Source organism: Dicentrarchus labrax, unplaced genomic scaffold, assembly GCF_905237075.1.
Source record: "Dicentrarchus labrax unplaced genomic scaffold, dlabrax2021, whole genome shotgun sequence".
NCBI classification, from domain to species: domain Eukaryota; kingdom Metazoa; phylum Chordata; class Actinopteri; family Moronidae; genus Dicentrarchus; species Dicentrarchus labrax.
Genome location: NW_026136722.1, coordinates 6393603 through 6416994, shown reverse-complemented (window position 1 = coordinate 6416994; position 23392 = coordinate 6393603). Strand labels below are relative to the sequence as shown.

The 23392-nt window shown below is 35.1% G+C and overlaps 3 protein-coding genes across 10 annotated transcripts in view; all 3 read left to right on the top strand.

Moving 5' to 3' along the window:
- The first annotated feature begins 1167 nt into the window (after positions 1 to 1167).
- On the top strand, positions 1168 to 9796 carry LOC127356456 (interferon-induced protein 44-like). Of its 4 annotated transcripts, none has more exons than XM_051388209.1 (9): positions 1168 to 1265; positions 1649 to 1716; positions 6063 to 6129; positions 6233 to 6266; positions 7180 to 7378; positions 8488 to 8631; positions 8819 to 8990; positions 9106 to 9206; positions 9392 to 9796. In XM_051388209.1, the coding sequence occupies exons 2-9, from the start codon at positions 1651 to 1653 to the stop codon at positions 9494 to 9496; spliced, it is 888 nt and encodes a 295-aa protein (XP_051244169.1). In that variant the 5' UTR covers positions 1168 to 1265; positions 1649 to 1650; the 3' UTR covers positions 9497 to 9796. The 4 variants fall into 4 exon arrangements, with proteins under 4 accessions (XP_051244169.1, XP_051244168.1, XP_051244171.1 ...); XM_051388208.1 differs by having other exon boundaries at positions 9335 to 9796; XM_051388211.1 differs by lacking the exon at positions 6063 to 6129 and adding an exon at positions 6777 to 7009 and having other exon boundaries at positions 1249 to 1265; positions 9335 to 9796.
- A 2678-nt stretch (positions 9797 to 12474) lies between these two features.
- LOC127356455 (interferon-induced protein 44-like) overlaps positions 12475 to 23392 on the top strand; it is a 22915-nt gene continuing 11997 nt past the window's right edge. The window contains exons 1-9 of one of the 5 annotated variants that reach the window (XM_051388205.1): positions 12640 to 12748; positions 12836 to 12874; positions 13391 to 13423; positions 13552 to 13585; positions 20764 to 20962; positions 21175 to 21324; positions 21481 to 21652; positions 21749 to 21849; positions 21985 to 22664. In XM_051388205.1, the coding sequence (XP_051244165.1) occupies positions 12655 to 12748; positions 12836 to 12874; positions 13391 to 13423; positions 13552 to 13585; positions 20764 to 20962; positions 21175 to 21324; positions 21481 to 21652; positions 21749 to 21849; positions 21985 to 22146 (984 nt within the window). In that variant the 5' untranslated portion in view covers positions 12640 to 12654 and the 3' untranslated portion in view covers positions 22147 to 22664. Of the gene's footprint in view, positions 12749 to 12835; positions 12875 to 13390; positions 13424 to 13551; positions 13586 to 14490; positions 14644 to 14793; positions 14966 to 15061; positions 15163 to 15285; positions 15554 to 20763; positions 20963 to 21174; positions 21325 to 21480; positions 21653 to 21748; positions 21850 to 21984; positions 22665 to 23392 lie in introns of those variants that run through there. The other 4 variants (XM_051388207.1, XM_051388206.1, XM_051388203.1 and 1 more) reach the window with 4 other exon arrangements.
- LOC127356458 (interferon-induced protein 44) overlaps positions 18204 to 23392 on the top strand; it is a 22706-nt gene continuing 17517 nt past the window's right edge. Inside the window, exon 1 of the mRNA XM_051388212.1 lies at positions 18204 to 18245. The gene's annotated coding sequence lies outside the window, so the exon portion shown is untranslated. The remainder of the gene's footprint in view (positions 18246 to 23392) is intronic.

The window sequence follows — 23392 nt, the reverse complement described above, 5'->3', positions numbered from 1 at the left end:
TTTTTTTTTTTTTTTTTTTTTTTTTCCTCCCTCTAAAAGTAGTTTGTTTTTTTTTTTTTATTTTTTTTTTTTTTTTTTTTTTTTTTTTTTTTTTTTTTTTTTTTTTTTTTTTTTTTTTTTTTTTTTTTTTTTTTTTTTTTTTTTTTTTTTTTTTTTTATTTTTTAAATATTTTTTTTTTTTTATATTTTTTTTTTTTTTTACCATATATATTATATATTTTTTTTTTGTTTTTTTTTTTTAAAAAAAATGGAAAATCTCTTCCCATGACCTAGTCCTCTGGCTAGCTTTAAAATTATTTATGTATATACCTTGTTTTACTGTGTATTTTGATAGCTGGTCTGTGTTTTCTTGGTCAATTTAGTTGTCCTATTTATTTTCTTTTATTAACCATTCTTGTGAGTTAGTGATATAGTGGGGCTCATGTGCATGCTTAAGTTTCTGTGTATTCTAATTATGTGCTTTATTGTTTTGCAGTGTGTGTGACCTCCTCTTCCCTGTACCTACTGGTGGTGGTGACCCCCCTCCCCCTTGCACTGGTAATTATCTATTTAGTGAATCATAAATATATTTTGGTAATAAATCCTAAATTTTAACCTGTCCCAAAGTTGATTACTTATGAGTCTGAAATTAAATCTGTGTAAATAAACTAAGTGGTTGAAACTGTAAATTCACATCTCTGCTCCTTTTTTCTCTGTACTATAAGAGCCTGTGAAAGTGGGTATTCTCTGGGTGAAAGTCCTAGGGTGGCGTTGTCGCACTTGCTGTCAGGGTGATTAACTGCCCAGGTCACATCTACTTAGATACCCTGTATTCCCCTTTAAAGGACAGGTCTGGAGAGGGGTTACAACAACTACTATTCCTGGATTTTATTTAATATTATAAGTGGACAAGGACAGTTTTGTGTCCTAATAAAATGACTTATTTTCGGATATGGACATTGGCAGGACAACATAATTTGTCTGTTACAAAATCACTTTTGAAGAAAAAGTGAAGGTTTGATTTATGTTAACATTACTTATTATGTTAAAAATACTGGTTTTGGGTTAAAGTGGGTACTTAATTAATAAGGACCTCAGAAGAGAGTCCATTTCAAAGAAATCATGTGACCAAAAAGAAAGTAAAAGGAAGTCAATAGGTTTTCAACATGTTTAAAAAGCTGCAGCATCACACTAGACATCGACTCAAAAGAGAGAGAGAGTCACACCCCAGTGACTTGGCAATTCACGAGTTCAGTACCTTCTTCGTTCCAGAACAACATTAAGAGGTAAGATTTATTTATTTTTTTATATCTTTCCTCAAATGCAGTAGTAAACTGCACTGTAAGAATTTAGTAATTTAAATATAGTAGCTTGAAGCTTTTTTATGATTTTGCTTCAGTTTAATAAGCTATACATTTACTTTAAATATATATTTTTTAAAATGGGTGCTGTGCATGAGTCACTTTCTATTTTTATACTTAACATTTTATGTTAAGTATTGTCATTAAAAATATATGCAATTTATTATGATATATATTATCTACAACATTGTTGCACACTGAGTCTGGTTTATCAGTGATAAATTGCAAGTCAGTCCAGTTATCTTTTATTAATAGTTTGACTTATTCTATCTTTACTATAAGTTATAAATAAAAATCTTATTTTGTAGTAATGGGAGGGAATTCATCTCAACCTGCCAGCGCCACTAAGACATCTCAACCTGCCAGCACCCCTCCTGTGAGTAAGACATTTAAGATTTTAGCTCCCAGTTTGGTGAATTCATCTTTTATGTAAGTTTGCTTTGTTAATGTTTTGTGCTGTTTGCTGTTAGCTTTAAGTGGACAATTGGAGGAAAATACAATGGGGGTAACTATGTGTTATCTGATCTCTTATATAATAAAAACTTTCTAAGGTTTAATTTCTTGTTTTTGTGGTTGATTTGGATTTAATACCTGATTCAAAATGTTCTTTGAATAGTTGCAAAGAGAACTATCTGCCATTTGTGAAGGATTATCAGCCTCATAATACAGAAGCTGGTTCTGGAAAGTCCAGTTTCATCAACTCTGTCGACAGTCTTCTACAAGGCAGAATCACTGGTCGAGCTTTGGTTGATGCAGTCTGTCACAAAAAATTTAATTTTTTTTTTTTTTTTTTTTTTTTTTTTAATTTAAATTTATTAATTTTTTTTAAAAATTTATTAAATTTATAAATTTTTTTAATATTTATTTAAATTTATTAAATTTTTTTATTTAAATTTAAATGTTTATTTGAAAAAAAAATAGGGTAAAAAGAAGAATGGAGAAATTGAGAGGAAAGGAGGGAGAAAGAAAATGCTTTATGGTATTGATCATTATGTTGTATTTTTGTCATCATAACTGCACATTTCTGTTTTACAGTACAAACTTCCAAAAGGAGAACCAGGAACATTTTACCCTTTTGCGTTCACTGACATCATGGGCCTGAGAAGGACACTAATAAAGGAGTTGGTGTGGAGGACATCAAACTGGCCATGAGGGGACACATAAAAGATGGTTACAAAGTACAATTATTGAATTACTTCAACTTTGTTGGCTTTATTTCATTAACACAATCCAGCTTTGTGATCCGTTATGAATAAACAATTGTATTCACATAAACATATATTCTTATATATAATTAACTATTAACTTGCAAAAGTCATTCTTTAATTAAATTTCACATTGTTTTCCAGTTCAATACTCTCTACAATATCGAGGATGATTGTCACACAACAACAACCCCACTCTATAACAAATTCATGTTCGGTTTGTGTCATCTCTGCCAACACAATACATTTACTGAGTGATGAAACTGTGAAAAGATAGGGATGTCAGACTTTCAGCCAGGGACATGGGTAAGGATTAGGGTTAGTTATTGGGTTTTTAATAAGTTGAATCAAATAACCTGACAAACATGATCATCATTGACTCACAATCTGCTCCTATCGGCAGGGATTCCCCAACTGGCTATTCTCACCAATATTGATGAAGCCTGTCCAGAAGTCAAAAGAGATCAAGGAATGTGATAAGAGCAAGTCCCTGAAGAAAAGGTAAGTCTTGGTTTGAGTTATTATTCAAGTTGGAATATATATTTTAACACAAAAATTCTTTGTTAAGCACTTTGTTGTAATTTCTCATTTGTCAAATTGTTCAAATTTAGATGGAGGAATTCAGTGTGTCACTGGGTATTCCACGAACTGCATCTTCCTGTGAAGAACACCACTCAGAGATCACCACAGATGATGACATATACACTTATACTGAGTGCACTGAGACAGGTGCTTGATTTGGAGAAGACTTGTCAACAACCTGTAGACCTACATGCCAGGGCAAATGTTGCTTTTTCGAGCATGAACAAACAAGTTGCAAACAGGAATATGATAAAGCTGAAATTATGGCTGTATTTCTTTGGCATGTAATACTATCAATCGGATGATCTTATAACCTGTGTTCTAGTTTGCTGAATAAAGTATGAATAGACTTAAAACCTACATGTGCATATGAAACAAGCACTTTTGGAGTTTTATTGCAGTGTTAGCTATGCTTTTTTGATCCTTTGGTAATATTTCGCATTGCAGTCCCAAAGTGATTATGAATCTCATGATTAGCAACAGGTCAAAATGTTCGGGCTTAAACTGGCAAATGTGGTTGAAAAGTTAAACTTATTTAAACATCGGTTATATATTACACATGGCAGATATCTGTTGCTACAACAGCATCTTCGAACCGCTACATATTGAATCATTGTGCTAAAGTAGGGCTGTTAAAATAAAACCACAGTAAACAATACAATTTGTCATTTGTTTCCCTTTATTTCATTCAAGGGTTTTGGGAGGGATGCTTGTAAATGTAATCTCCCCAAATAATTCTTTCTAGTCCATACGGTAGATTATATTGTCATATTGGAAGTGATTATATTTGTGATTACATTTATAGTATTCCACTGAAGTGCATCTTCCTTGTGAAGTACTATAATTACTATAATTAAGAAATCAACATTAATAATGACATTAATGTGTTGAGACAGATGATTACCTTTAGAGAAGATTTCATCAACCTGGATGTGAAAAAATTATGGTTGTTTGTATCGAAAATCAAAGTGTGCAATCAAAGATGAAATATATATGACATTGTGAAATAAATAATTATATAAATTAACACACAATATATGTACAATTATATACAGTTATTCACTTATATATTATCCTACTTCAGTTTGTTATTCTGTTATTTCTTACATGTTCTTTTTTCTTTTTTTTTTACAATAACAGTGTTTATTGCAGATAGATTTTATTTCCAAAAGTTATTCCGACAATTTTTTTTCACAGCACTGTTTTATTTCTAAAACAATTTCTTCTCATCACAGATGTCTATGTCTGTTCATCAATTCAGATGATATGTAATGGGATATATTAGAATAGTGAAATGCAATAACTCTGCAAGTAAAAAAACAATGCATTTATCATTTGTATTCAGTGGATTACTCAGCATTTTATAATGTGGGGCTTAAGGTGGGTGTTTAAGGATAATTTCATCTCTCCACACAAAACCACATCTCTCCAACTTTTTCCAGAAAAGCTTATGCTTCTTTAGATGTGATACATTTTCCTACAACTCAGGCTCATAAAACCCTTTTGTTTGTAATGCAGGCTTTCTGTCCTGTTGGGCTCGTCTTTCTAACATGTGCCTTATTTCTTACTAATGTGGGAGTGCTGCAAGAGTGTATTATGCATACACAAACTTTTTCACTTAGAACATCCTTTATGTTTTCTCCAATATACCTGCACACATCCACCAGAGGACAGCATTTATGCTGGAATCGAACAGTTTAAAAATTAAAGTCCATTCAATTGTTAAACATTATTCTTTAATAAATATTTCAATTGATATTAAGGTGCTAAATCATGTGACCACTGCTGCCAGCCTTCTACAATGTGTCCAGTCTAGCACTGTTATATAATGCATTCATTTTTTATAGCTCTGCTGTCTGTCCTGCCACAAAATTACCAACATAGAAAATATGAAACCTTCCTTATTGTGGGAAGGAAGAAGTAGGACTAGCTCTACACAATTCCTTTGATACTGATCAAAATATTTTGTGAAGCTACTCACCCATCCGGACTGTGAGTGTAACTATAAAATGCTAAATATTCTAAAGAAAATGTTAAAATACAATTATTGAAATAAACTGTGGACCTGCTGAATTTCAGTTAAGTGTGAGAGTTAAAAGAAGTTGAGATGTCAGTTGGAGTGTAATCACTGAAAGCTCCCACATACCTTGGACTGGACTGCTGTCAGAGAGGGACATTCTTTCAAATCTCATGATGCAAAAGAAACTGAAAGGATTTTAAACCATTTAAAGATATGTGTCCTTACATGATACATATCAAAGATCATCAGACTAGCTAGAGGTCGACAACATTACGAACGAAGGTATCTGTATTTGCAATTCATTAGATTAAGAACTTAAACTCATGATTATTAACTGCTTTTACAAGAAACTGTACTAAGTTATATAGTTGTGTTGTTTGTCAAAGTGAAGGAACTTGGAATAGCCTAATGTCTAATGTTTAATGTTTAACTAATATTATGGTTTGAGTTAGTCTCTTTATTTTAGACATGCTTTATGTACTGCAGAGATGAGCCTTCACTTTTCCCCTCTATCTTTTTATTTGTCTAAATATTGATCTTTAACCTGAAAATTGTTGACTTTTATTTTATATTTACTTTAATTTTTTTTAGTACACGTTGACATGACTTTGACATACTTTAATTATAGTAGTTGTCATTTGAGACTACTGTCTTGATGGTTTTATCTATGTCTCTTGTTTTCATTGTCTTATATTTTGTCATGTGTAGCACTGATTGCATAACATTGTTTATTTCCTCTTACCTACATTGCTCATAACTTTTCATTCAAATGTGTATTTTTTTTTTATATGTCCTTTTTAAAAAATATATTTACTATCTAGTGTCCAAAATATGTTAACATTTACTTTTAGGGAATTAAAAAAATAATTTCATTAAAATACATACACATTTACAAGTGAATGTCTCATTTTACAGCTATGGGAGGAGGTAAGTCCTGACCTGTCACACCTTCCTCTAAGATATTGCAAAAATGATTCAAACTGTAATAATGATAACTTTCACAGAATAAAAGGCATAATGTTGATGAACTTTAAAAATACAGCTTTGTCTTACTGTATGTCATACATGTATAATTTGCCTTTCAGCACTTTTTAGTCAGCCATGGAGGACTATCCCAAAGTAAGTACTTTACTACTGTGCTCTGTGTGTGGTTCTGCTCCTTAACACATTACTCAAATGGTTTGTTGTGGTTTTGACTGATTTGTGTTGTAGGTGCTATGATAAACACAGTGGTTTAAATGTATTAGTGTACTCAATTAATTTGGTTATCAAAGTTTATTAATTATCAAAAGATAATAGAAAATGACTTTAATTAATATTAAAGTTCCTCTGGGAACTACCCTTAAGTAAGGGAAACGATAGCCAATAATTGATTGATCAGTCTCTGCACTAAACTATTTGAAATCCGATTAATAATTGAATTAACTAGAACCAAAATCACTATTAATAGTTAAAGTGGAAGGCTTTGGTGTTCTGCATAGAAGAGGCTGGTATAACACACCCTTGTGCGAAATTAAATAAGCCAGCATGTATAAACACAAGCATTTATTAACAAGATAATACAAGCAAACTGAAGAAAATACACTATATACAATCTAACGACTCTGCATTAACGTTGTGTTGCTCCAGTAAAGTCAGCTGGCAGACTTTCTCTTTAAAGCTGCAGATGTTGACTCCCGTTAGCGGTGTGCTGACCAGGGATCGCAGGAAAAGGCAGGCTCTTATGCCGTGCTTTAATCCTTTGTTGTGAGTTCCAAAACTCACACCGGTGTAGGCGAGCGAGGTGAGAAGAAGTTTTCTCAGGAGTTTTATCACTTGGACAGCGCCCGTCATCAAGCTGCATCAGGTTACGATCACATGAGGTGACTGAATGAGGTGACAGGAAGTGACCCAGTTAACCACACCAAATGAACGAGTTCATATCTAAAGGTCTCCTTTGACCCTACAGTGTGTGTGAAAACAGAACAACAATCACAATCAGCCTATTGTGTATAAACACACAGTTCTTTAACATTTGTCCTTCAATCAACAGGAGCAACCAGGAAAATTTGGATTTTGTGAAATCTTATCGACCTCAAAACAAGGAAGTCAGTCATCTCAGAATTCTTCTTCACGGACCAGTTGGTGCTGGCAAGTCCGGTTTCATCAACTCTGTAGATAGCGTGTTTCAAGGCAGGATTACCAACAGAGCTTTGACAGATGCAACCTCTGGGAGCAGCTTTACCAAAAAAGTATGAATAACTTTTGATTGTGGGGATTTAAAAGAAAAAAATGTTCTGTAATTCTTTTGCAAGTTGGTAAAACAGCATAGGATGACTGGTCACATTAGAGCATTACTTATTTATTATTATTTATTAATGCAATATTTAGGTCATTGATCATTGAAAATTCTGGATTCTGATTGGTTTGAAGGTATGAATCAACTTTTAGAAACAGTGTATGAGATACGTTTTTGTTTGACATTCTTCTAAAGAGTTTTATTTGCGTAACCACCAACAACAACCAAAAAAAAGATAAATAGTATCTCAGCAAAAACTACACAAATAAGATTTTAGGTAAGTGGACATGGTGTAAGGGACATAATATCGGTTTCACAGAATGGAGGCAAACCAACCATCATGAGCCACAGTCACGTCACACTTGTCAAGTATTATCTCTTACATAATGCAACTTCTGCTACCATGGAAACAACAAATTGTGTAGGTTAAAACATTGTTATAATAACTGCAGTTTCTTTTTGCACTTTTTGCCAAACTTTACTTATTTGTTTTGAACATCGACATATAAAGATGGACGAAGCGACAGCTCTCCAAAAGTGAACCCAAAATATCTTGATTGCTCTGGTAAAGGTCATAACGCGGTTGCCTCCATGTTAGCAGATGGGACATGGGCCAAACTAAAAAATTACAATATACTTCAAATACTTTTTTCTCAAAGATGGTTTGTTGCATTTTAGGTAGTTCTTATCGCTGATGTACGTTCAAGTTCAAGTTTGGTTTTAACAAGTTTATAGAAACTATAAAATGGAGGTTTCACATCCTGATTGACAGCTGAGCCCAGCTTGTGAGTGAGACTTTGGTGCCAACACTGATCACGACTGTGTAGACAGAAAAATGGCAGCAGCTGTATGCGGGATACCTTGGCTTCAGTTTTGTACAGTGAGACGAGTGGAGACGCAAAATCCATCTTTTATAGGTTGATGGTTTTAAGTAACAAAAATAATATGAGTACAAATTGGAGGCAGACAGGCTCTTTACAAAAAGCTAAAATAAACTAAAAGTATCTTTGACTTGCTGAATTTGTTAAAATAATACAAGTACCTTCAACTCCTTCTTTACAGTACACAACTTACAAATTCCACAAAGATCAAGACAGCTTTTACTCTTTCATTTTCAATGACACCATGGGCCTTCAGCTAAACAATGGAGTTCATGTGGAAGACATCAAACTGGCCCTGAATGGACATGTAACAGAAGGTCACAAGGTACAAACCTTTTAACTTTTACATGATTTAAGTTTTCTGCTTTTTTTTGCTGGTTTACTGTTTTGCATTTAACACAGATTTTCACTTAAAATCCATTGCATTGCATTGCAAACAAAACATCTTAAACGCCTTTGTTTAACTGTTCAGTTAAAGAATTATTAGGTAATATTTTAAAATGTTTTTTTAGTTCAGTCTTGAACACCAATTGAAGGAGAAAGATGAGGGCTACAACTCATCTCCCACTCTGGATGACAGAGTTCATGTTCTGGTTTCTGTCGTTCCTGCTGGCTCAGTATCTTCATTAAGTGATGAAGTTTTGAAGAAGATGAGAGAAGTCAGAATGACAGCTAGTGAAATGGGTAAGAGCAGACATCATAAATGTGCTGTATGGACTAATGGTTCCATACTGGGAATCCAAATACCAGCTCAACAAATGCTTAAAATGATTGATTGATTAGGTTTCTGTATCTGCAGGTATTCCCCAACTAGGTATTCTCACCAGAGTTGATGAAGCCTGTCCTAAGGTCAAAACAGATTTAAAAAATATCTATAAGAGCAAGTACCTGAAGCAACAGGTGAGTTTCTATTGGCAACTTTTGTGATCTTTGAATGTAATTTAAGTTTTCAGTATTTCAGCACAAAAATCTCATTTGGTTTCCACTTTGCAATTACTGATTAACTGAAATCCTGTTAATTAACTTAGGTTGAGAAATTCAGTGTGTTGCTGGGTATTTCACTCAACTGCAACTTTCTTGTGAAGAACTACAATTCAGAAATCAACACCAACGATGACATTAATGTGTTGATACTGGGCGCACTGAGACAGATGATTACCTCTGGAGAAGACTTCCTCAACAGCCTGTAGACCTACGTACTACTGACACAAATCTAGCATGATTAAAGCATTAAAAAGTAATTTCAAACAGTAATCAGCATCATAGTTTAGACTGATTTCTATTATTGTGTAATTCATATTCATGTGATTCTTTCTTACATCCTTCCTAGTGGAGTTCATATTTTGTCAAAATGTATCTTATTGATAAGCTGTAAAAAAAACATGGTAATGCTGAAAGAATGCTTGTTTGTATTGAAAATCAAAGAGTGCTAACTTAAATAATACACAATATTCACAATTATACAACCATGATATAAAAATTTGGTGAAACCTGTGTGTTTTTATTTCTCTTTAATTTAGCTGCAGCTGACAAAGCTAACAGCTGCGTGAATAGTAAAATGGGTGTGAAATGTGTGATCTCAGATTGAAAATCTAGTTGGCTCCCCAGAGTGGTCATGCTTTAATTTTTCACTTCCTCCTGCAATTATTGATGAGTTTGATCAATTGGTTTTAAAAGTTCAGAAGACAAAGTTCATGGTCTTCTCTAAAGCTCGCTTGCAGTCGCTTACATATAATGCCAGGAAAATACGAGTGGAATCTACTTGTCTGTGATTGATTACAGTGACATACTGTATATGCATGCTGCTTCCTCCATTTTAAGTCCCTCACTCACCATCCTTTATGATTTGGTGGGTTGTACATCATTACCATTTGTAGGCAACAGCACTTGTACACTTTTATCTATAAAGCGATACCGGGTAAACTTCCAGTATATCTAACCTGCTCTGTCTCTGCCCGTGGTAGTTACCAGCTACATTTTTCCAAGTGATTGCTTTTTAATGTACGCCGGGTTTTGACAGATCTAGGGAAGACTGCATTTTGTCATAATGCACCTTGGGCATGGAATAATCTGCAAAAAGATCTAAAATTAGACACAGTTATATCCATTGTTAAACTTAAGCGCATCATAAAGAATATGGTGACAGAGGCATGTGGTTGTTTTTCTTTAAAAGCCATTATATTTGTTATTATGTTGTATATTAATATGTAGTGATTTTGTACGGCTGCTACCTTGGCCAGGGGCCTCATGTACTAACGTTGCGTATGCACAAAATTCGCGCATACGCCATTTTTCACATTCATGTTCGGATGTACTAAAAGTGAAATGAACGTGAGAATGTGCGGTCCTCCACGGCAGCTTCATTGCTGGCGTATGTACATATTTTGTTATGTCAGTTGTCAGTTGGCGACACTCACAGGCGTTTCATTTAAATTGCATTGCCAAAATTAATAATTGCTCTAGGGACAGTTGCACTGCATGCGAAAGTTATTATTATTTACAATCAATCAAGCAATTACACAATTTTAAAACATTTGCAGATTATTTGTGTTAAGAGGTTATTTACTGCAGCGTGCAGTCCTCTACTGCGTATGGGGGATAAGTAGAACACACTCAAATTATCTTTAGCCTCTTGGCATATTTATTTAACAGTAACAATGAAGTGCGGACCGATGTGCTGCCGTCTCATCAGCATGGCTCACACACAACAACAACTAGCGCTCACTGGGAGCGTGGTGACGTCACGTCTTGTACGTACCGTAACCCTTTCACAATACAGCAGTACAGTATATCAGTCTACCGTAATACAGGGACTCCACCACCTGTGGCCTGAAGGCTCTGGCGATGGGCAGATATGTCTTCATATCTGACCACTTCACTGCGGTGCGGTTCTCCCACCCTACCGAGTTTACTGCCTGTGCCACGCAAAATAAAATTTTTTTTTGGGCTCTACCTCCGTCAGCAGCACCTCTAATTCACACTCCGGAAAATTTCTTTTTTTCCTGGCTTTTGCCATTTTCCTAAAGATAGCACTGTCTAGGCCTATTTATGCTAATTAGCATATTCAAATCGGTGTATTTGTGGGAGGGGACAGGGTGGAGCGTTGTGCTCGTGCATGTGCGTGGGATTCTGCGTACGCACGTTTTGATACATCTGAATTTTTTTTTGCGTACGGAACTTTCACTCTTTCAGTGTACACCACATTCTAGTTGCAAATCCACGCAAGTCTTAGTACATGAGGCCCCTGGTCTCTCTGGTAAAAGAGATTTTTGATCTCAATGGTAAAATAAAGGTAAAATAAAATAAAATATGTCGAACAGCCTGAGCTCAATGGTCATTCTAATATGAAAACCTACATATTTAAAGAAAAAAATGCTGAATAGCCTCTAAACTCCACAGATAAATTTACACACAAGATAAAAGCATTTCTTGTCTGACGGCATTTTCAAAGTAAACAACCCTATTATGCATCTGTTGCTCTACATCAGTCCTTTGACACCGATTAAAACATTTTAAGGAGCATAATAATTGCGTCTTTGTATTCTGTCGCCATTCAGTTGCCTTTTCACTTTGTCAGAAAAGTGCAACTATAAAAAGCTAAATATTCTAAAGAAAATGTGTGGTTACAGTTTAAACATCTGAAATGTCTGAAATACTAAAACAATGAAAGTTAAAATGGCAGTTAAATGCAATTACTGAAAGACACTTATACCATAACATGGACGCCTTTCTACATCAAGAGCAAAACCACAACCTGGTGCAACCACAGTGCATGATGGTGGGAAGAGGACCAGAGCTGGGTTGGGTATGTCATCCCTAGATCCTTGGTCAACACTGGACACAGCGAACTGTCGAGGCCTTTATTTAGCAGCAGCTAACGCTGATAACGTACACGCTCCACTTCTCTACCTGTAACTCTCTGCTTCTCTGTGCCTCATTCTGCAGTCTCTCTCCACTCATACACAGTCCCACATAGGCAACTACTGGAGAGGAGGCGTAGCTAGTGACAGTAACAGTGTACAGCATAAACACAGATGTCAAATGCCTCTGTGTTTGTAAACACAACACAGGTGATAATATGTAATGCTGTCTGCAGCGTTCAGGTGGACAATGTGCTGCCATTGTGGTGGAGCAGGTACTGTGAATTTGCCCATCTTGAGGGATTTTCCTACAGCTTTTCAGAATTTAACAGTAGTGTTAATTTGGTCATGAGAGACTGTAAAAAAATGTGTGACACACCCAGTTGCACTCAAAGCTCACACCTAGACTGGACAGCTGCCAGAGAGGGAAATTCTTTGAAATCACATGACACAAAAGAAACTGAAAGGATTCAAAAACATTTAAAGATATGTGGCCTCAGACGATCCATACCAGTACACAACACTGGACAGACAACAACAACTATAGGACTGGACACTCATCTTTGAAATTCAGCAGGAGTAGTAAGTGATATAATCATAGAATTTGTGAAGAAAAGGATGAAAAGGAATCTGGAATACAATATATAAAGCTTAATTTCTTAATTTCAGAATCATTACTTGCACTTCTTTCCACAGGAACAACTGAAGGTGAGAATATTTTGATATTTATAAATATGTTGGTACAATTTGCTAATAAGAAGTGAAATGTTATTTGTTTTTGGGATTAAGTAACATTTCTTCTTCTGCAGTCATCTTGAGCTAGATCAGTGTGATAGATGTTTACCCAATGCCCAATGATTTGTACATTTTTGGTTTCTGTTGTAAAGCTTATTTTGATCAAGTGAAAGTTAAAAATACATGTTAAAATTTTTTTGTTGGCTTACTTTTGTACTTTCACTTTCCCTTCTTGAACACACTTACTTACCTTGTATATTTTCTGCCATTTCAATGTAATAGAATTAAAGATATTTATAAATAGTAAATGTTGTTGCAGCAAAGTTCAGTCAGTTTTACCATTGATAAGTTGCAGAAATTCAGAACTTACAAAAACATGTTCTAAATATTAAGTCCCACATTTTCTGTTGACATTTGGTTCAGTTATGTGCAATAATTAATGTGAAATAATGTTTCTTGTTTACATGTTGCCTTAATATCCTATCGTAGTCATGGGAGGATGGTTCTCCTTTTCCTCACCGCGTAAGATACTCAAAATAACACAGAAAATTGTTTAAACTTAAATAACAGATTCTTCATTTGTATATTGGAAGTTATTTACTTAAAATATGACTCATATATTACATCAACATGTGCATTTTACTTGTCAGCTTTGATTGAAGAATGGAGGAAAATACCATGGGGGTAAGTGATGTGTTACGTTTGTGGTGCCTCTGGTGTTTAATAGTTTTTCTTCAACTTACTATTTTAAAACCAAGACTTAGGTGTTCTACTGTGCGTGATTCACATCAACGTAGTGGCAGTGCTGTAATAATTGATAATCCCCCTCAAATCCGGTAAAACTAAAGTAACAAACGCATTGCAAAAAATGCAATGAGTAGAAAGTACAGATATTTGTGTAAAATGTTTTCTGAAAAAGAAATACTCAAGTACAGTACAAATACCTGAAAAAAATTAAGTACTTAATACTGTTACTGTACTTATATAGAATTCATACTTTGTTACTTCCACCATCTCGTCAATGTCACCAGTGTCAGTGACATTAACCAGAGGTTAACTAATAGCTACCACAAAATATGTGCGCCATCTGCAAAATTGACATTTTCATCTAAAATCTAATCATCTTTATTGAACAGCCACAAAGAGAAAGACCTTTAGTATGTGGAGGATTATCAGCCTCGAAATAAAGACCTCGAACAGCTCAGAATTCTGCTTCATGGACCGACTGGTTCTGGCAAGTCCAGTTTCATCAACTCTGTCGAAAGTCTTTTACGAGGCAGAATTACTCATCGAGCTTTGACTGATGCAGTCTCTCACGACAGCTTCACCACTGAAGTATGAATCACTTCTGAGATGGTTTTAACCAAAGTCATGTATTTAATGCACTGTAAAACTAAAGGACATTTTAGAAATCTTTCACCTAGTATTTTATTGTATTGTACACTTGCAATGATTAGAACTGATCAGGCTTGCAGCAATGTTGAGCAATTGTGATGAAAGTAGTAGTGAGAAATAGAACATTTGCTTTATGGTCATTGTTCATTATGCTGTACAATTGCCATTATAACTGCACCTTTTCTGTTTTACAGTACAAAACTTACAAAATCCAAAAAGAAGAATCAGGAACATTTTACCCTTTTGCCTTCACTGACATCATGGGCCTTGAGAAGGGAACTAACAAAGGAGTTGGTGTGGAGGACATCAAACTGTCCATGAGTGGAAACATAAAAGATCATTACAAAGTATAATTACTGAAATTATTAAACCTTGTTGAGTTCAATAACAAAATCTAACTTTGTGATCTGTTATGAAAAAACAAATGTATTTCATATAAAAAAATACATATAAGAAACTGTTTACACGCAAATTTACACGCACATTCTTTTTTCCAGTTCAATCCTGTCTCTACAATATCTGAGGATGATCGTCACTACAACAACAACCCCACTCTAAATGACAAAGTTCATGTTCTGGTTTGTGTCGTCCCTGCCAGCACAATACATTTACTGAGTGATGAAACTATGACAAAGATGAGGGAAGTCAGGCTTGCAGCCAGGGACATGGGTAAGGGTTAGGGTTAGTTATGGGGTTTCATAAGTTGAATCAAATAACCTGACAAACATTATATTGATTGACTCACATTCTGTTCTGTATCGACAGGGATTCCCCAACTGGCTATTCTCACCAAAATTGATGAAGCCTGTCCAGAAGTCAAAAAAGATATAAAGAATGTGTACAAGAGCAAGTTCATGAAGACAAAGGTATGTCTCTATTTGTGATTGTTTGAGTTTGACAGTTGTTATATATCATATTCATCTAACATAAAATTATCCATTGATTAATAGTTTGTTTTCATTGTTATATGCAAAATTGTTCAAATTTAGATCGAGGAACTGAATATGTCGCTGGGTATTTCACTGAACTGCATCTTTCCTGTGAAGAACTACCACTCAGAGATTGACACAGATGATGACATTGATACACTGACACTGAGCGCACTGAGACAGATGATTAACTCTGGAGAAGACTTTGTCAACAACCTGTAGACCTACATGTTGCAGAGGAAAATCTAATCTATTATTACAAATTATAATATAACCTGTTCTGTATTTTACCTTGCTGAATAAAATATGCATATCGGCTTAAAACCTGCATTTGCATGAAAACTTGTATCATTCTCACTATGCATTTTAGGTTTTGCATGATTGCACTGTTAGCTATGGTTAGGTTTGTTGATTTGTTGTGGTAATTTCTGGTGTTGTAGCCACTCAATAATCACTAATCTGGTGATCAGCATGTCCAAAGTTAAAACTGGGCTAAATGTGGTCGAAAAGGTACACTGATACTGAGCGCACTGAGACAGATAATTAACTTTGGAGAAGACCTGTAGACCTGAAGCTCCAACATAGCCACCAGCAAACATCTGTGTTATTTTAACACATTTGGCAGCATCTGCCTGAAGAGCTTGTCTCTTTTTAGTTCAAATTTTTTTCGCTTCTTGCTATTCTCCATTTTCGTGATCTCCTCTCTCTCTGTATGATTGACAGCCGAGGCCCAAGAGGGAGGGGGCATCGGCCCTCGGCTGTAATTGGTCCAGCCCAGAATCAATCATGATTAATGGGTCGATCTACCAGTTTTCTACCACAACACACAGACAGAAGACACAGGAGAGGGGGAAACACAACAAAAACACAAGGAAAAGGCAAGGGTATAGTCATGGCTATGACAGGTCTGCATTATCTGAGAATGATCAAGACTATAACAGATTCTCTACTCTCAATGACAATGTTCATGGTTTGAAATGAAACTGAAGGCGTGCCATGTACTTATTAAATCCAAATCATTTCTTGTCAGTGCTGCAGATATTATGTGGTTGCTGACATTAAACAGGATGTGAGAAAACCACAAAAAAGTAATGTCTGAATAAATAATTTTGTGCAGTTTTAGTTTTTAATTTTTCTATACAACAACAACAACAACTACAACTACAACTACTACTACTACTAGTAGTACTACTACTATTAGAAGAAGAATACACATTATGCAGTGCTTTTTGAAACATAGTTACAAAGTGCTTTGGTTGAAACAGGATTAAAAATTTTCAGCCAAAGAAAATGAGGCATTGAGAAAATGATACAATGAAAATATGTTGGCAATGAAACAAATGTCTTGGTGGGGGGCTTGCAGGTTGAGAATTCTTATAATAACATATTTACAGCTGTTTCATTGCCAACACATTTTCATTTTATCTGTTTTAATGATATAAGTATTTATTTTTAATTGCTGGGGCTATTATTCCTCTATCATTTTCTCAATGTCTTTTGTTTTTTAAAAGCACTGCATGTACTATTATTATTATTATTATTATGAAAATTGTTACAAAAAAAAAAAAAATAAACTGCACAAAAGTATTTTTTTAGACTGCTGTTGTTTTAATTTCCTTGTTTTGTGGTTCTTTCACATCCTGTTTAATGTCAGCACTGTGCAGCAACCACAAAATATCTGCAGTATTGACAAAAAATTATTTGGATTTAATAACAAATCTAAAATGTTCTTTGAATAATGAAATAATAATGAAAAGAGAAATATTTGCAGTTTGTGCGGGATTAGCAGCCTTATAAAGATCCAACAGCCCAGAATTCTGCTTTCTGGTTTCATCAGATTCTGTTCTGTATCAGCTCACTGGCTATTCTCACCAAAATTGATGAATCCGGTCCAGAAGTCAAAATGGATAAAAATAACACGTATCAAAGCTGCATGTCAAATTGTTAAAATTTGGATTGAACAATTGAGTTCGTCAAGGGTATTTGACGTTGATACACTAAGCTGAGACAGACAATTTACTTTGGAGAAGACTTTGTCAACAGCCTGTAGATCCTGAAGTTCTTTTTTTTTATTTTTATGAACAGTTTGCCTTACTTGCTCGTCTGTAATTACACAGAATTCACCTCCCTGGTAACTTTGCTGAAGCGGTATGTAGATGAGAAGGGAGATGAAGCGTTGGCAATCCTGAAGCACAGGAAAAACCAGGTTAGAACAAACAACTTTTAAAAACGAAATTGTTTCATACACACTCTGACAACACAACATTTAGAATATATATGTGCCATATTAATGGACTGCCACCATATTGAGACGCTTCCCTCTCCTTGCTGCGATCAAATTGTTGTTGATTTGTTTACTATTAATTATTTTAAGACTTAGTCATACATATTTCCAATATCCAGTTAAATTCCACAGAAAGGAGTAAATGTGCTTTTGTTTTGAAGTCATCCTCCGTGTACCTGTGTGTGACACAAACTAGTACCATAATCCACAAATAAAAAAATGAGAGTGCTTTCTGAAAATTCACAGTTCAAACATTTGTTAAAGTTGATGTTAAAATGCAATTACGGAAATAAGCTGTAAGTGGACGTGCTGAACTTCCGCTGAAGTGTGTCCCTTTTCAGCAAGTGGAAGGAAAAATGAACTCTCTGTAAAATAATACAAACTGAAACCAGTTGAACTGACATTTGGTGAATGTGAGATGAAGGTAGGTGTTGAAAAATAAAAACATATGAGTAAAATAGTGTCACATTTACATGTAACATGTGAAAACAGTTTAAGTGTTAGTAAAATTGGAAAAAGCTTTTTCAAAAACAGCAAAGAGACAACTCAAGAAACAGTTATGTGTGGCACACCTGACCACACCCTTAGTTCCTTTCTGTTTGGCAAATTCTTTCAATCACATGACACAAAAGAAACCGAAAGGATAAAACATTGAAAAATACATGATCTCACACAATACACATCAGTGTATAAAACTCCAGACAGACAACAACAACAACAACAACTACAACGGGAGGTAAGTCGTTCAAGTTCAGTAGTTTAGGAACATCAGCTCATGATTATTAACCGCTTTAATTTTGGCACAAGAAACTGTGGTTAAGTTTTATAATGTAATTTTCAAAAAGAAACTTGGAGTACTGAAGATAAAGCTTAATAACTCCATTTCAGAATCGTTTCTTGAGGTAAACCATCACCGCTTCTTCCCAGGAGCACAACTCTTGAAGTGAGTTTTCATTCTATCTTTTTTTTTTTGCATTTTCTCTAGAATTTTGATAAAGTATTTGTATTTGTAAGATAATTTTTTTGTTTCTGTCCTAAAACTATAGTGAATGTGTCATTGTCACGGCCGTTTTCCATAGGATTTTTTGGTGTTTTTTTTTGTTTTTCCTCTGTGTTTCCTGTGCTCCTCTGTATTGTATGCTCCTCTGTATGTATGTTTTCCCTCTTGGCTCCCAACTTTGCTCCGGTGCACTGCAGTCGGCTATCAGCTCATCACAGTTCCCACCCGGTTCATCTGCCCTGCATTTGCTCTTCAGCTTAGTATTTCAATCTCATTCAGTCAACAGTGGTAGTATCCACAAAAGTCTCTGCTTGTGTCCTAAGTTTTTCCTAAGTGATTTCTTAGTTTTGTTATGTTGTACTCCTGCCTAAATCGTCTCTTTTGTGCTCCAAGACCACACCTCAACTGTCTGCTTGCCAACTTTCAACCAGATATCCACCAGACACATACAGTTAGCCACGTCATTCCTCTCCACCCCGCTTCAACTACCTCCATACCCCACTACCTTTCCAGTAAACCCTTTTAATTCATCTTACTCCTGAGTCTGTGTCTGCATTTGGGTCCAACTTTGCAAAATATGACAGAAAGTGAAAAATGCATGTCCACGTTTTCATTTTTTATTCACTTACCTTTGTACTTTCACTTTCTCTTCTTGAACACACTTAATTTACTGTATATATTCTGCAATTTCAATTTTATTATTTTGTTTGTTATTTGTTTGTTTATTTGGATCCTCATTAGCTCCAGCAGAAGCATTGGCTAGTCTTCCTTCCTCGACCACACAAACAGTCATATACAGTTATACACCACAAAAAGACAACACAGATAAAACCGTGAAAAAAAAGAACAAAAGAGTTACTTGAGGTAAACCATTACCGTTTCTTTCCATGGGCACAACTCTTTTTTATTTTATATCTATACTGATAAAGATGTCTGTGTAAAATTTGCTATTAAGAAGTGAAATGTGTTTTTTAGATTAAGTAAGTTTTTTTAACCTACTGTACATCATTTCCTGCGGATTTTTTTTAAAACCAGTCTTTGAATTCTATCTTAATTTTTAATTAAGTATTTGTATTTGTGAGATAATTAATATTTTGTTTCTGTCCTAAAACTAGAGAGTGTCATGGACACAGGCATACATTTTCCATAGTGTTTTTGTGTTCCCCTGCTCTGTGTCTCCTTTGCTCCTCTGTATTTTATGCTTCTATCTATGTGTGTTTCCTCTTGGCTCCCAACTTTGCTCCTGTGCACCGCAGTCTACAACTCCCACCTGCCTCATCTGCCCGGCATTTGCTCATCAGCTTAGTATTTCAATCCCAAATACAATCAACCAGTACCAGCTCATTCAGTCAACAGTAGTAGTATCTACAACAGTCTCTGCTTGTGTCCTAAGATTAGAGTTTTCTTAGTTTCTTGTTGTACTACTGCCTAACCCTCTCCTTTTGTTCTCTAGGACCACACCTGAACTATCTGCTTGCCAACTTTCAATCAGATATCGACCAGCCACACCCAGTAAACCAAGTTATTCCTCTCCGGCCTGCTTCAGCTACCTTCATACCCCACTACGTTTCCAGTTAACCCTTTGAATTAATTTTACTCCTGAGTTTGTGTCTGCATTTGGGTCCAAAACTTTGCAAAATATGACAGAAAGTTAAAAATGCATGTCCATGTTTTCATTTTATGGTAGCTTACCTTTATACTTTCAGTTTCTATTTTGAACACAATTTATTTATTGTATATATTCAGAAATTTTAATTGAATATAATTATTAAAGACTTAGAAAGAATAAGATAGATTGCTGTTACATCACAGTTTAGTCCTGTGATAATCTGCAACATGTATGAACTATATATACTCTGAAATCTTTGGTAATAAATAATGCAGTTCATATGGAAAAATGTTTCTTTTTTACATGTTTGCTTAATATTCTATTGTAGGTATGTTCAAATGGCCCAAATCAGAACCCAATCCACCCTCTCCTGAGAGTAAGATATTCTAAATATTACATACATTGTTTATACTCATTATAACAATGAGGCCTTCTCAGTTTTGGTGATTTATTTACTTAAAATATTCTTCTGTATTACACAAACATGTACAGTTCTTATTGGTGAATGGAGGAAAATACCATGGGGGTGAGTGCGCAACAAATTGTACAACTGCATACACTTTAATTTTGAGGCTGATTGTGATGTTTGTTGTTAGTTGTGTCTGTAAAAACCAAGCAGTAAAATATTACCTCTTTATTGAACAGCCAAAAAGAGAGAGACCTTCAGTATGTGGAGGATTATCAGCCTCATAATGATGACCTTAAACAGCTCAGAATTCTGCTTTATGGACCAACTGGTTCTGGCAAGTCCAGTTTCATCAACTCTGTCGACAGTCTTTTACGAGGCAAAATCACTGGTCGAGCTTTGGCTGATGCAGTCTCCCACGAAAGCTTCACCACTGAAGTATGAATCACTTGTTGTCATGTATTTCATGCACTGTAAATCTTCATGACTCTTTCACCTGGTATTTTAATGTATTTCATTTGCACTTGCAATGATCATTGCACTATATGTCAAGCTAGGAGGAGTGCTGAGCAAAAGAGCCAAACTGCTTTATGGTCATTATTCAACATGTGGCATTATTGTCATTATAACTGCACCTTTCTGTTTTACAGTACAAAACTTACAAAATCCAAAAAGGAGAACCAGGAACATTTCACTCTTTTGCCTTCACTGACATCATGGGCCTTGAGAAAAGTGACAAAGGAGTTGGAGTGGAGGACATCAAACAGGCCATGAGGGGACACATAAAAGATGGATATAATGTAATTACTGAATTCATTAAACTTTGTCGGATATATTTCACTCATACAGTCCAGCTTTGAGATCAGTTTTGAATAAACAATTTCATTCACGTTAAAATACATATAAGAAACAATTTGCATAATCAATCTTTAATCAAATTTTACATGGTTTTCCAGTTCAAACCTCACTCTACAATATCTGAAGATGATCCCAGCTACAACAAAACCGCCGCTCTAAATGACAAAGTTCATGTTCTGGTTTGTGTCATCCCTGCCAGCACAGTAAATTTACTGAGTGCTGAAACTATGAAAAAGATGAGGGATGTCAGACTTGGAGCAAGAGATATGAGTAAGGGTTAGGGTCAGTTAATTGGTTTCATACATTCAATCAAATAACCTGACAAACATGATCATCATTGACTCACATTCTGCTTTGCATCGGCAGGGATTCCCCAACTGGCTATTCTCACCAAAATTGATGAAGCCTGTCCAGAGGTCAAAAGAGATATAAGGAACGTGTACATGAGCAAGTCCCTGAAGACAAAGGTATGTTTCTATTTGTGATTTTATGAGTTTGTAGTGTGTTGTAATTCAAGTTTTTTTTATTTATAGACAACACAACAATGCCCATTGATCAACATTTTGTTGTCATTTCTCATTTGTCAAATTGTTTAAATTCAGATGGAGGAATTGAATGTGTCGCTGGGTATTCCACTGAACTGCATCTTTCCGGTGAAGAACTACCACTCAGAGATTTACACAGATGATGACATTGATACACTGACACTGAGTGCACTGAGACGAATGATTGATTTTGGAGAAGATTTTGTCAACAACCTGTAGACCTACATACTTGCTTTATCACAGCATGACATTTGCAAACAGTAATGTGTAGAAATAAGGTGGGCAGTATCACTATTTGGTTTTCATTTGCAAGCATAGAGTATCTACTTTAATTTATCTGAGAACCTGTTCTCTATTTTACCTTGCTGAATAAAATATGCATAAAGGCTTAAAACCTGCATGTGCATAACGCAGACTTGTAACATTCTCATCATGCAGTTTAGTTTTTGCATTGTTGCATTGTTAGCTATGCTTTGTTGATTCAGGTGTTAAATTCTGGTGTTGTAGTCTCCCAGTAATCATGAATCTGGTGATTAGCAGGTCCAAAGACATCTAAATGTCAATGTTAAAACTGGGCTAAATGTGGCTGAATATTTTTTATTATTTAGACTTCTGGTTACGTATTCTGCACCTGTTGTTTTAAAAGCATACTCTGTTTCAGTGTTTGAACCTGCCACATATTGTACTTCAGTATTGCTGTTCAGGTAAAACCACAATAAAAAACTAAAATAAGGAAATGTGTCATTAGTTTTCCTTTATTTAATTCCTCCTACTCTATACAGTACATTATACTGTAATGCAATCCATTGGAATTCATTCAGGCAGGTCTGCTCCTGCACTTTCACATTCTTACAGTCTTGTGGTTTTTACAAATATTCAAATATTGTGATACAGCAGTAATAAAATGAACACTTAAAAAAAGAAAAGAAAAAGAAAGGTCAAACTCCAACTTATCAAAAAAGCTTTTTCCAATAAGCTTACACTGTGAAAGAAGTGGCTGTAATATGGTGCATACATTTTTTTGAGAGTCACAACCAATACATTTTTAAAGTCTAGAAGATTCGCAAGATTTAAATATTCATCTTCTTTCAAGTTAACGGTGAGCTAAACCAGAAGTTAGCTGGCTCTGCCAGCGGATATCTCTAGTACATATCCAGTGGCCCATAGAACATGTGTGTATTTATCTGGGTAATTTCTTTGCAGCGGGAAGTGGCTTTTTTGGTTTCATGCATCACTGAACCACTTTCATAGGAATGAAGAGAGCACCACCTCCAACACTGAGTCTACTTCTCTTTATACATCCATGTCCCAGACACTGACTTGGTTTCAGTATAGCCGTTCCCAATGTGAGACACGAAGCAAATGCTATAAAAGAGAACTGATGTTTCTATGGCAAGCATACACACAACTGAACTCTCAGCAAACATTTCTTTTGCATCATTAATGTTTTCCAGAATAACTTTTG